This window comes from Gossypium arboreum, chromosome 13, assembly GCF_025698485.1.
Source record: "Gossypium arboreum isolate Shixiya-1 chromosome 13, ASM2569848v2, whole genome shotgun sequence".
Lineage (NCBI taxonomy): Eukaryota > Viridiplantae > Streptophyta > Magnoliopsida > Malvales > Malvaceae > Gossypium > Gossypium arboreum.
The window spans coordinates 122094968-122108887 of NC_069082.1; the positions used below are offsets into that span (position 1 = coordinate 122094968).

General features: G+C 31.9%; 1 protein-coding gene across 1 annotated transcript; it reads left to right on the forward strand.

Moving 5' to 3' along the window:
• Positions 1-5788: 5788 nt before the first annotated feature.
• LOC108461165 (uncharacterized) lies at positions 5789-9311 on the forward strand. Its single transcript, XM_017760895.2, has 4 exons — positions 5789-6049; positions 6470-7654; positions 7746-8703; positions 8873-9311. Exons 2-4 carry the CDS (start codon positions 6476-6478, stop codon positions 9124-9126), a joined length of 2391 nt encoding a protein of 796 aa, XP_017616384.1. The 5' UTR covers positions 5789-6049; positions 6470-6475; the 3' UTR covers positions 9127-9311.
• The last annotated feature ends 4609 nt before the right edge of the window (positions 9312-13920 follow it).

Genomic DNA, 13920 nt, shown 5'->3' on the forward strand with positions numbered 1-13920 from the left:
GGATACTAGGTCGTTCTCGCTCATCAATATCTCGCTAATGTCATGTCTTCGACATGGACTTACATGAATTATTCCTGTCTCCAATGTCATATATATATATAATATGGGCTTACATGGCTCATTCCTGTCTCCAAAGCCTTATAACTGATATGGACTTACATGGCTCATTTCTGTCCTGTCCTGTCCTGTCCTGTCAACTCCAATATCCTAACATTCCTAAGGTTCAAACGGGGCTTCCTAATGCTTTTTCTCTGTCACTTCGCCTTTAATTCGACTTTAAATATTCAAAGAAAATAAGTATATAAATGCTGAAAATTGACAATAATAATGTAAAATAAAAGAATATTGCATTTATTTACTGTAAACTTACCTCGATACAAAATGTGACTAAACTTTACAATTTAGTCCTTTACTTTTTCTTTTCCCCGATCTACTCCTGAATTTCGCTCTTCTTGATCTATAATAGCAAATTTAACTTATTAAATATTCACATTTATCAAAACAGTCCTTAACCCAAATTTTGGCAAAATTACATTTTTGCCCCTAAACTTTCACATATTTTCACTTTTGCCCCAAGGCTCGTAATTTAAACTTCATCCTATTTTCTTATGTTTTATGACATGCTGATCATTTTTCCCTTCTATGACAACATCAAATTCACACTCTAACATGTACTTATGACTATTAGGTATTTTTACCGATTAAGCCATTTTACTCGTTTTCACTTAAAACCGAGTAGCACAAGTTGTCTAACATAATTTAAAACCTCATATTCTATCATAAAACATCAAAATAAACACTTTTCACCTATGGGTATTTTTCCAAATATGAACCCTAACTTAAATTATTGTTAGCATAAGCTTTATCGAGCTACCGGGACTCCGAAAACGTAAAGAACATTAAAAACGGGGCTTGGAATCACTTACTATGGAGTTTGAAAGCTTGAAACAAACCCTAGCTATGGAGAACCCTTGAAATTTCGTGCTAATGAAGAAGATGATGAATTTTGTGTTATTTTTCCCTTTTTATTTCATTTAATATCCAAATGACCAAAATGCCCTTCCTTATTAAACTTTCAAAAATTCCATCCATGTCCTATTTTGTCATAAACTTAGAAATTGGTAAAATTGTTATTTAAACCCTCCTAATTAATATTCCAAAGCAATTTCATACTAAAAACTTCTAGAATGCAAGCTTTGCAAATTATTCGATTTAGTCCCTAATCTCAACTTAAGCACTTTATGCATAGAATTTCATCACGAAATTTTCACACAATCATGAAATCATATCATGAACCTCAAAATAATAATAAAATAAATTTTTTTACCTCGGATTTGTGGTTTCGCAACCACTGTTCCGTTTAGGCCCTATTTCGGGATGTTACAAATACTACATTATATATATATATATTTATATATTATGCATATAATTCAAATATTATATGTTAAGTATTTCTAATATCCTTATTATTTATACTCATATACGTATGTATCTATGTAGCGTATTAATAAATTCATTTTATACTATTATCATTTCTAATGTATATGTATATATCATATATCGTTATATATATTATATATATATCTTCAATATTATTAGTTATATGTTTTATATACTATTCTGTATACATATTTCATATCTAGTATTATTTTCAGTATATCATTTTTATTTATTATTATTATACCTATTATTTTCATTATTATCATTTATTATTTTTATTTTAATATTTTGTATATATTTTCATAAATGTCACTTACATACGTTTTTTTAATATTTATTTTATATATATATGTACATATCATGTATATATTTTATCCTTACTATTATGAATATTAGTATATGTTTTATTATTTATGTATATATCTTTAATACATATAGGTATATGTTTATTATTAATAGATGTTTTCAACATTATTATTATGTATGTATATATTATGTAAATGTTTTAACATCATATTGTAGATGCATTTTATATATTATGTATACGTATATATCTTTTTAATAGTGTATTTATATATATCATGTATATATTACGAATATTATATATAGTACATTTCTAATACTATTACTATTTATATATATATATATATAATATATATTACGTACATATTCTTAATATCATTATTATGTATATCGTTCATTGTTTCCATTTCTGTTTAATTACGGTATTGCGTTTAATATCGCATATATCTTTATTGTTTTAAAATTATTATCACATTTATTATTTGCTTCAATATATTTCTAGTTCTTTCATTTATTTATTTTTATCAATATTGCTTTGCATTACTAAAAAATCATATTCTTGTTTTCTAATTAATTTTAATAAATAAGGCAATGTACCGATTTAACATTAAGCCATAGATTTCATGGCTATGTTGGATGAAATTTATCGGCTCGTGTTAAAAACGGAACACCCTTCTAAAAACTGAAAAACTAAAATTTCTCGTCTTTTCAATCAGATCACGACTAAATGTTACATTGAACTCTTATTTTTGAAAATCAAGACGACACGTGTTTTACAAGATACCAATTTTGGGCGTTGCGAGGGTGCTAATACCTTCCTTGCGGGTAACTGACTCCCGAACCCTACTTTACTCTGATTTTCACGTAGACCTAAATTTAGCCTTCATTTTTGTTCGAGAATAAATTTTCTTTTCAAAAAGATGATTTATTATGTGTCCGATCAACCTAAAAAAGGATCGGTGGCGACTCCTTCTTTTTATAAAATCGAAGGTCAGTTTTCAAATTTTCAAGAAATCGCCTCAACTAGCGACCCAAGCTAAAATTTTACGTCGCTACAACACTTATCATCACAAAGTCATACACAATTTCATTTAATCAATTTCCCAATTGAACTCTTTGGAATAATAACAGATACGCAATCGTATCGCACACAGCCCACCTTTAAAATTGAAGCTCTCTTGTACACATAATGGCCTTCACTTAGCACCACTCATGTGACCTAGCTCTATTGTACACATAATTTTGGCTCTCTTGTACACATGGTGAACACTTAGTACCACCCATGTGACTTAGCCAGTTTATCTCGTAGCTCTCTTGTCTACATGGTGTACACATAGTATCACCCATGCGACCTAGCTACATCATAATGTCTCGTAGCTCTCTTGTACACATGATGTGCACTCAGCACCATACATATGACCTAGCTACATACCATCTGTATCATCCAATCTTTCCAAAGGTTCAACCGAGATTTCTCTCTCTTTCTAATACTTGATTCCATACTTTCAATAGTTAATTATGATTCAAAAATCAGATACAATACATAAAATATGCTGAAATACAAAAACATAATAAAGATAATGTATTATTTACATACAAACTTACATACTTTCTCATTTCCATGTCGAATTAATATTGAACATTTAAATCATCATAATTATACTTACTTTCAACACCTCGGAAATCATAGTAAATATATCAATTTTACATTGAAACATGCATAAATTAATGCTTATTATACATATGAACTTACCTCGATACTAAAATGGCCATTTTACTAACTTTTCCGATTTTCGATTTTTCTCCCATTCTAGATTCTAATCTCGTTTTCCGAGATCTAAAACATCATATTTTACTTAGTTAATTAATTTAATATTCAAAACAGTCCTTAACTCAAACTTTGTCAAAATTACAATTTTGCCCCTAAACTTTTGCATATTTACACTTTTGCCCCTAGGCTCGAGAATTAAACTTCATCCCTTATTCTTATTTTTTATGACATGATGATCATTTTTCCCTTCTATGGCAACATCAAATTCTCACTCTAACACATAGTTATGAACAATAACAACTTTTACCGATTAAGCCGTTTTACTATTTTTGCTTAAAACTGCTTAGCAAAAGTTGTTTAACATAATTTCAGCCTTCATATTCTACCATAAAACATCAAAATAAACACATTTCACCTATGGGTATTTTTCCAAATATGAATCCTAGCTTAAATTATTGCTAGAATAAGCTTAATCAAGTTACTAGGATTCCAAAATCGTAAAGAACTTGAAAAATGAGGCTAGAACGGACTTACTATTGAGCTTGGAAAGCTTGGAAAGCTTGAAAACCCTAGCCATGGCTTCCCCTATGCTAATTTCGGCCTCCATGAAAAAGACGAGTCAATTTTGGCTTTATTTTCCCTTTTTATTTCTTTTAATTACCAAATGACTAAAATGCCCTTAAAGCCTTTCTTTAAAATTTTGTCCTATTCATGCCCATTTTTGTCCAAACGAAATATAATGGTCTAATTACCATTTAAGGACCTCCTCTTTAAACCCCCATTTCAATCAAGTACTTATGAATTAGAACACATATTTTGCAACTTTTGCAATTTAGTCCTAAAAGTCCAATTAAGCACTTTATCAGTAAAATTACTTAACGATATTTTTACACAATATTTTAATCAATAAATAAACCTTAAATCTTAATCAGAATAAATTTTTAGACTTCGAATTCGTGGTTCTAAAACCATCGTTCCGTTTAGGCCCTAAATTGGGCTGTTACAACAACTTCTGCAAATAAGCCCTAATAGGCAAATTAAACATGCAATCTATAAAATTTCTTATCAATACTATAACACATGCATCTAATCACTCGGTAAATCATAAAAATTAATCGAAATAAACTTTTCTATCTCAGATTTGTGGTTTCGCAAGCACTATTCCATTTAGGCCCTATTTCGAGATGTTACATTTTATTTTTTATTTTTTGGAGTTTTGTAAAATAGGGAAGAAATTCTTGTACAAAGATGATGGTTTTGGGTCTCAACTCGAAAGTTTGATAAATTTTTAAGGTTTTTAAAATATTTTATATATTTTACATATATATTTTGAATTTTAGAAATTTTTATTTTTAAAAATAATTTAATTTTTAGAATTATAGTTAATTTTTTAAAAAATTAAAATGATATTTTAGTTATAATTTAGGGACTAAATTAGTAATTAACCATTTAAATTAACATTCACATCATCACAGATAAAATTTAACAAAGGGTTTAATTTGCACGTTTTGAAATGTAATGATTAATTTATTCATTTTTTTTCAATAGAGGAGTCAAAATGCAATTCATCCTTAAGTACAGGGGCTTCCCTAGTACTTTTACCATGTTTATATAATATATAAAGAAAATGGGTTTTATTCATGTGATAAAAAGGGAAAATATAAAATCATTTATTTCATTCCTTTCTTGTTAAAGTCCTCTACTTTTTCACAAATTGCTTTTCAAGAATATTTGTTGTAAGCTATTCTAAGATGATTTAGCAATTAATTGGTAAAGAAAAACTACCATAAAGGGACCAATAAGTTTTGAGGACAATTAGTGAATAGAAATGTGATGGCCCAAAAATAATTAAATAAGATGGGATTAGAATATACATACATACATACATACATGAATAGACGCAAACATAGTCCTATTAGAGGGACCCTATGACATGGCTATGCTCTTAAATGGGGAATGTAAATATATTTTATTTTTTTATTTTTAAAAATTTAATTGATAACACAATTTTAAATTTAACAAAAATAAATTAGGAATTGGATTTTAAAATTAAAAGTAAATAAGTTTAATTTCATGAAGAGTACCCTAATTTAAATAAATTTATACTAATTATCTGTATAATATTTTATTTATTTATTTGATTCTTTTAATCAATTATTCCATTTCTACTTTTGTAATTACTTATTACTTATTTTATTATTGAAAATATTTATTTTATTTATTGGATTGCAAATTTATATTTGTATTTATTATAGATGTAAAGGGCATTACCGTAGCCTCGGCGATGCGGTGACGGAGTTGTGTATGCCATAATTGTTTACAAAAAAAGAAATTTACCAACGTTCATATTTCCATTTAATTTTATTACTAAAAAGGAAATTACTACACGTAAAAAAGTAAAAAGAAAAAAAATTATCTGTTTATATCATTATCAGACAACGAAACGCTACAGCTGAAAATTATTATCAGACATTGCAAAATCCAAAAAGAAATACACAATTTTCTTTGTTTTCAGTTTTGTCTTCCTCTTCCCAGGTAATTACTCTTTTTCTTTGTTATGAGTATTTGAATGTTTATTTTGGGTTTTAATTCTGATGGAAAAAAGGGTTGTTTAGATTTTTATGGGTGCTTTCTTTTTGATAAATTGGATGAATTTTGCTTGATTTTATGCTCCTGGAATCCTGATTTCAATGGTAAAAGTACTGTCTTTTTTTGCTTTTTTCTCGAGAAAAAAGTTTAATCTATAAGAAATGCTAACGGTAAAATTTTTTTGTTTTGTTTTTGGGTAAATTTTGAATAATTTTGTCAATTGGAGCTTTAGTATATTTGATTTTGTGATCTGGGTTTTTGCGGTTGTTTATGTTTTGTATGGTGATACAGATCGATGATGATAAAGAATATGTAAAACAGGTTGTCTTTGTTTAAGTTTTTTTTTTTTTTTGGTTTTGGGTACAGTAATAGATGGTAAGGGGAGGGAAGGTTGGTCAAAGAAGCAATTTTAAAAGAAGGGTCAGATCAAAAGATGAGGCTTCGGATGATTCAGATGAAGATTATGTAGTTTCACTGGAGGGAAATGATGAATCTGAGGACGATGTGGAAGATTATTGTTCTTCCTTAGATGAGTGTGCATCGGAAGAGGGTTTTGGGAGTTTTGTTGATGGCGAGGATGATGAGGAGGAAGAGAAAGAGGTGAGGAAGGTTGTTTGGTTGAAAGCTAAACCGATGTCTTCAGCAAGGACGAGGAAGATTGTGGATAGAAAATCACAAAAGCGGAAAGTTGTATCCGATGAAGAAGATGACGATGAGGATTATGAGATGGAGGAGGAGGAGGAGCAAGAAGAGGAAGATGATGATGATTTGGAATTCACCCTGGATGAAGAAGATTGTTTGGATGAGGAAGAGGAGTTGACTATGACAAAGAAGAAGAAAAACAATAAGAAGGTTAGTAAGCAAGGTTTGCGGGAAAGGGTTCCTTCCAACCATAGGAAAAAGAGGAGAAAATCTGCTGTTTCTAAGAAGCCTTTGAGAAAAGGAGGAAAGAAGAAATGTCGGTTGAAAAGGAAAAGGAGAATTGAGGAGGAAGAAGAAGATGATGATTGTGATTTCATAGACAAAGCTCCAACTGTGAGAAAAAAGAGCAGAAAAAATGGAGGACTGAGGAAGAAAGCGTATGTTATATGTTCAGATTCAGATTTTGTTTCATCTGGATCATCTGATTATGAGTATACAATCTCGGAGGAAGAGAGGGAACAGGTGAAAGAAGCCAGCCATTTGTGTGGAAGTATAAAAACTAGTTTGAGGAGCTCATCATCCTCAAAGAGAATTCAGGAGGTTGAGGAGTTAGGCCAGTGTAAGAAACCTTCAGGAAAAAAGGGTAAGGAGAAGGTAGAGGAAACAAAGGCTGAAGTAATAAAGTCAGTCTGTGGCATTTGTCTCTCCGAGGAAGATAAGCGAAGATTGAGAGGCAAGCTAAACTGTTGCAGTCATTATTTTTGTTTCACCTGCATTATGGAGTGGTCAAAAGTGGAATCTCGATGCCCTTTGTGCAAGCAAAGGTTTGAAACAATCAGTAAGCCTGCAAGATCAACAGCAGGAGTTGATTTGAGAGATGTGGTGATTCAAGTCCCTAAACGGGATCAGGTATCTTATATTTGCCCTGACAATATTTTTATGTTGGGGTTTTCATTTTCCGTGCTTTTTATGGTTTTAAATGGCCATATTTGTTTTGCAGGTCTACCAACCATCTGAGGAAGAACTAAGAAGCTATCTTGATCCATATGAGAATGTGATTTGTTCTGAATGCAACCAAGGTGGGGATGATGAACTCATGTTACTGTGTGATCTTTGTGATTCATCAGCTCACACCTATTGTGTTGGTCTCGGGCGAGAAGTACCTGAAGGAAATTGGTACTGTTATGGTTGCAGGCCCGTTGCCCTCGGGTCCTCTAGTTCCCAAGTTCAAGATCCCTTACCTGATCAAAGGACAATAAACAATTTGTACAATCGATTCTCACCCATTGTAAATGTAGGAGAAAGTTTAGACTCCATTGTAGTGCCTTCACCTCGTACGCCATTACCTCCCGGTTTTGTTGGTCTTTCATCTCCTAGATTTCCTACTGCAGATTTTCCATCTGTTTCTCCAGTATCTGGAGTGGCAGCTCAAACTCTGACAGGAAGACGATGGTTACACCGCCAGATTCAAAATCTTCGTTCCATGAACAGGATGAGTCTTATGGTTGGTAGGACTGATGGGATATCAACTGCCAATATGGGCATTGATTTTGTGAACTCTCACGTTGATCAGAGTAGGCAAACAACAATTCAACAAGCAAGGACACAACAAATGGGTCAAACAGTAATCACAGAGGGGTTACACGATGATCCCTCTTCTTCACTGCAAAGTAGGGACTTGTTTTCACCGAGGTTGAGCCATTTGAGAAGGCAAGCAGTTCAGGATTCAACTACCACAACATTAAACACGTCTGTTAATTTGATGTTATGGCCTGAGCTTGCTGGTATCAATTCAGATGCTCAACTCTATCAGTGCCGCAATGGACCAAACATTGGGCCTGATGTTTTTGGTTCAGCATTTTCCGTCAGAAATGAGGATAATTCTTCCATGGCCAAGGAACAATTGCAAGTAATGGTTAGAAGCCAGTTGAAAGCCTTGTCCAGAGATAGTGATTTGGGTAAGTGAAACCCCATCTTTAATAAACTTTATGTAGGGTACATTTTCGTGTCTAGACTTTGTCGTCCGCAGTTCAGTTTGGTTTTTTGGTGACATTAATGTTAGTGAATGATTTGTAGTAGTGATTAATTGAGTTCTACCTTGTGTTCTTTATTTATAAATATATGCAGACAATGGTACTTTTACGGACATAGCAACAAGTTCCATGCACACCTTATTGGCTGCTTGTGGGCTTGAGCATAGGAGGAGTGAGGTTCACATGGTACCACCACCATCAAATTGTACACACATTGAAAGAGTGGCAGCCGGTCAGGCGAGCTTAATGAAAGGTTGTTGCTTAACTTGTTTCGATTCTTTTGTAAAAGATGTAGTGAAGAGGATCATGGATACAAGATCCAGGCAGTGGTTAAGTTTAGGTCTTTAGATATTTGATGTAGTTAATGCATCTTTCTGCATACTTCTTTTTTTGGTTAGGATTTAGTAACCAAATTTTTTGAACACCATATTTCCCCCCCTTATGTTGGTTTATACTTACAATTCACAGACATTGAGCCTGCAAAAAGTGCTCTATTCTCATTTGATCACCATAATAGATTATTGTTAATTGAAGACTTGAGCAATGTCAAAATTTTAGCACTGAATTTTCTTTTCACTGTGTTCCCCTGTTTTGACCTTTTGGTTTTGCTTTCAACTTTGTGCTTGGAACTATCAAAGCTTCAATAACCAATAGAGAGATTGCTTGTATGTATTGAATTAAATCATTGACTTTTATATGTACACCTTGGATCCGTTTTTAATTTCATACCTAGATTCGGATTTCGGACTCATTAAGCAACTATAATTTTATTTTATTATTTATACTTTTAGTTTTCATGAAATTATACTTTAGAGCATGGTCAAATCATCACAAAATCTTACCTTGTTAGGAAAAAGTATTGACTTCTACACTCATGGATATCGAGTTCAAGCTAGTTAATTTTGATTGGAGTATTTATTTGTCCATTTACCCAATCAACTTATTTAATACAAGGAACTCATCACCCATAAGTGTCGAGGTAGTCTCATATAAATCCCTCACTCTTTCCTCTTATATTCACCTATGTATGTCATGTCAGTAAAGTTAACAAATGTTAACTTTTTCATCCATTTTGAGATGATTTGATAAACAATGCAAATTTTTAGGAGTGAAAAATTAAATAAGAGGCTAAAATGAGTTTTTTTTTTCTTGTAAAGTTAGAGGCTCAAATAAGTCATTATGCCTATTTTAAAATGTAAGAGAAATACCAAATTTTATGTGAATATCAATTTGATTTAGATGATTATGCAAAATTTTAAATGAAAAACTTTATCCAAATTTATATAAATTGTCTTATTGCAACAAATAAAGAATCAAAATACATACCCAAAGTTAGGTGACTTAAGAAGATCTCTAAACAGAAGCCTATAAAGAAAAATTCTATGATGAAAAAGATGAGCATCTGTTTGATATTTATATATGCTAAGAGAACACCATAAAGTTCTTGATATTTATATATGCTAAGAGAACAACATAAAGTTCTTATGCTTGTTTAAAATTCTCCTATAGTTGATTTCTCCTATTTAATTTAATGGACTTTATGATTTTTAATATCTCAATGCATTAGTGAAAGGAATACCAATTAATGGCAACTAATTCTTTTTGTTCAAAAGGAATGATTAAATAGTGAATTTCATGGCAATCATTTTGTCAATCTTATGATAACCCTTCCAGTTAACCTTTCCATTGAGGTTAGCACTAGAGCCACAATTGTTGTACTCAACATAGTAGAGGGTTTCTTTGTATTTGACTTTGTATGTCCTTCAAAGCTCATCTACCCTTTAGGCTTAATGAAGTCACCCAATGTGGATTCCATGATAATAGTTGCAAAAGAATTTCTTTCATGGCCTGCCCAAATAAGTTGCGATTTTGAACATGTCATTGAAGAGCTTTTGTCCAAGGACAATCTTGCAGTTTTGGATCATAGGACTAGCAGTCTCATTAATGAAGTCTTTGTCTTATGATGTCACTGTGCTTAATTAATTATCCATTGGCCTCCTTACAATGATCAATGAGTTTTGTATAATAGTAGGGGAGTCATCGAAGATGAAGTCAATGGTTCTAAAGATTACACAATTGCGAAAGAAATTATGATTTTCTTGATTGTACAAGGTGTTTTGGTAGGCATCTATCCTGCAATTGAAGAAGGCCGACTTATCTGATTGAACGCACAGAGCCACTGCCTAGTGCTTTTTAGGACCAACAGCGTTCTGGAATCCCATAGATTTGGCAATGAACCATTCCCAATAGCAATTACACTGTTAAAATTATGAAATTATTTTATTACAAAAAATTATCGTGGGTAATAATTATGATGGATTAACTAGCCTGAGTTGTCTCCTACAAAGGTATAAAACTATATATAGGTTGCTCCATAATTATGTGTTACTTATGTTATTGGTTAAGAGTGACAAAAAAACATAATGGTTAAAAGTTCTTAGAAACTTACAGGATGTGGCAGTCTGCAAATTGGTAATTCCACCACCATTTTTGACACCCTTGTGACTAGTGACAATAGTTTTTCTCGAGCCATCACCATACATAACGGTGTTAGTGTATTGTTTGTCTACAGTGATGTACTCAGCATAGATTTCACCGTTGATATAAATCACATATCGGATATTGGAGTTCTTGAGAGCAACAACTAAGGTTGCACTAATGGTCTTTAGTTAACTACTACCATCCTTGACCACAATAACATTTGGTTTCAAGTTGCTATTATCAATCTTAGCCAGAAGATGGCGATCTTTAGCTAAGAACCATGAGGGATATCTATTCTTTTCAACGAAAAGAAGTCTACAGGAGTTAGTAATATTTAACTAGATGTCGAATTTGGAAAGAATGTTTGACAACTTTGTTGTTATTGTCAAGGCATTACTTGTGAGTTCACTAGCAGTGACAATATCCTTTTGCATGGTTTCTTTCATGTTGTTACTGTAACACCTTGATACCCAACTCAATCATTGGATCTGAGTTACAAGATGCCACATTCGATATCGTAGCTACTATGATCAAATTACAAACCATTAAACATTGAAGCTGTAACCAGAACAAGTGTATAAAATGATATATAATCATTTACGGGTTTTATACGAGCTTATGAAAGCTCTTTTGTTAACCTGAACTAAAATAGGACCAAATTGTAAGGATTACAAAGTTTCAAGTTAACGTCGTGATGCCGAGGGTTCTTCGTCGTGACGCAACTCTCTGTTTGCTGCTCATCGTGACCTTGCGTAATGACGTTGCCACATGGACTTTACCCTATATCTCGTCGCGACGTCAGAGGTTCATCGTCGCAATGTGACTCACTATTTTCACAAGAATCAACCTGGTATAAGTTTGGACGGCCTGTAAGCATGTTTAAACACCAACCATAGTACCATATCAACACTTACCAAAGCATACAATACAATTTGTGAAAAATTGGTACCTCTAAGTACCATCAAATTACACACTTCTAATACCAACTAATCAAATTGACATATACCATTCATATTTCCAAAACCAACCAAAACATATTTAAGACTATATTCACAACCTTAAGGCTTAAAACTAACTAGATGAACACACCCAAATACAAATTCAAAGCATTAAGTTATATCGTATACAATTTGACCATTTGAACACTTAGCCAAAATCCTTATGTACATGCCATAATACCAAAATGAAATACAGTTTACAAACTTTATTGAGTCGTAAACGATAGTTTGGATGTTGGCTTCCAATTCTAGGGCTTCGAAAATCACCTGAACCTGCGCATTGAGAAAATAAACTGTATGTTGAGCAATAGGCTCAGTAGTACATTTATAATTCAAGTACATAACATAAACATTAACAATCAATCCAAACAAAATCATGTATATTTGTATGCACATATCAACCACCTACTTATAAATTGGAGTTACCACGCTTTACATCTTTAATCTAAACATCTTATGTGTATAAAATAAGCATCAATTCACTCCAATTCAATACAATATATATGGACAATCATTTTGCTTATAATAGCAACAATTCAAACATACCAATATCAAAATATTCAATTATAAGCCCTTTTCTGAAATATCATTTATAATATCACATATTTCATTTGTTTTTTGAGTCTACCAACTCGTTCGTATTCGTTTCGGCCCCTAGGGCTCAATTTCATTTGATTTACAAGATCAACTCTATGTTTACAACACTTCATTGGCATTTAATCACAATTCATTCCAAAGGTACCAATTTATAATTCATTTATCAATAATTTGTAACCTCTATTAACCTCACTCGGACTCGGACGGATACTCGGATCGTCCAACTAACAAACCAAACTGGCATCATAGTGCATTTTGGCGTGCAAAACGCATACCTTGAACACAAAGTGCATACTAGCGCATAATCCTGCACTCAATCTAATCTTATGGTATGCCAACTATATCTGATTCAGCCCGACTAGTTAATAGGGTATCAACATTCAATTCCTTTTAACAATTTAGTACACATGTCATATTTCAATCATTTCCACCATCATAATCCAATTCAATATTTCACCTATATTTCATAGAATTTCCATGGAATTTAACATATATAGAGCAATTCTTACTATTTAACAATTTATTCAATTTAGTCTTCTATTCTGAAAAATCATTCAAGCTCGATTCAAAAACTCATGTAATCATTTTATACTTACCTTGGTACTCCTATATGCAAATGACATGATATACAAACAATTCATACAACTTAAATTATAAATGTACAAACCAAGATTTTCACATGCCACTTATCGACGATTTTCACTTTTCTTTTCCCTTTCAGTCGTTCGATATTGTTGTTAGCTATGAATAATCATAAAACACATTCTATTATCAGATTCCAATTGAAACAAAATCAAATACCAGTTTTCACAAATTTTGCAAATTATTCAGTTTAGTCCCTAAAATTGGGACAATCATAACTTTCAATTTAAAGCCTTGGATTAAAATCCAATTTCACCAAAGCTTATTAGGGACCTTCTATTTTCTATCCCTACCAATAATTCATGACATTTTTTCATTTTATTCAACTTGGTCCCTAATGTACGAAACTAACAATTAAACTTTACAATTTGGTCATTTTCACATACTAAACTTAATTTCTAACAATTTAATACCAAAATCATTC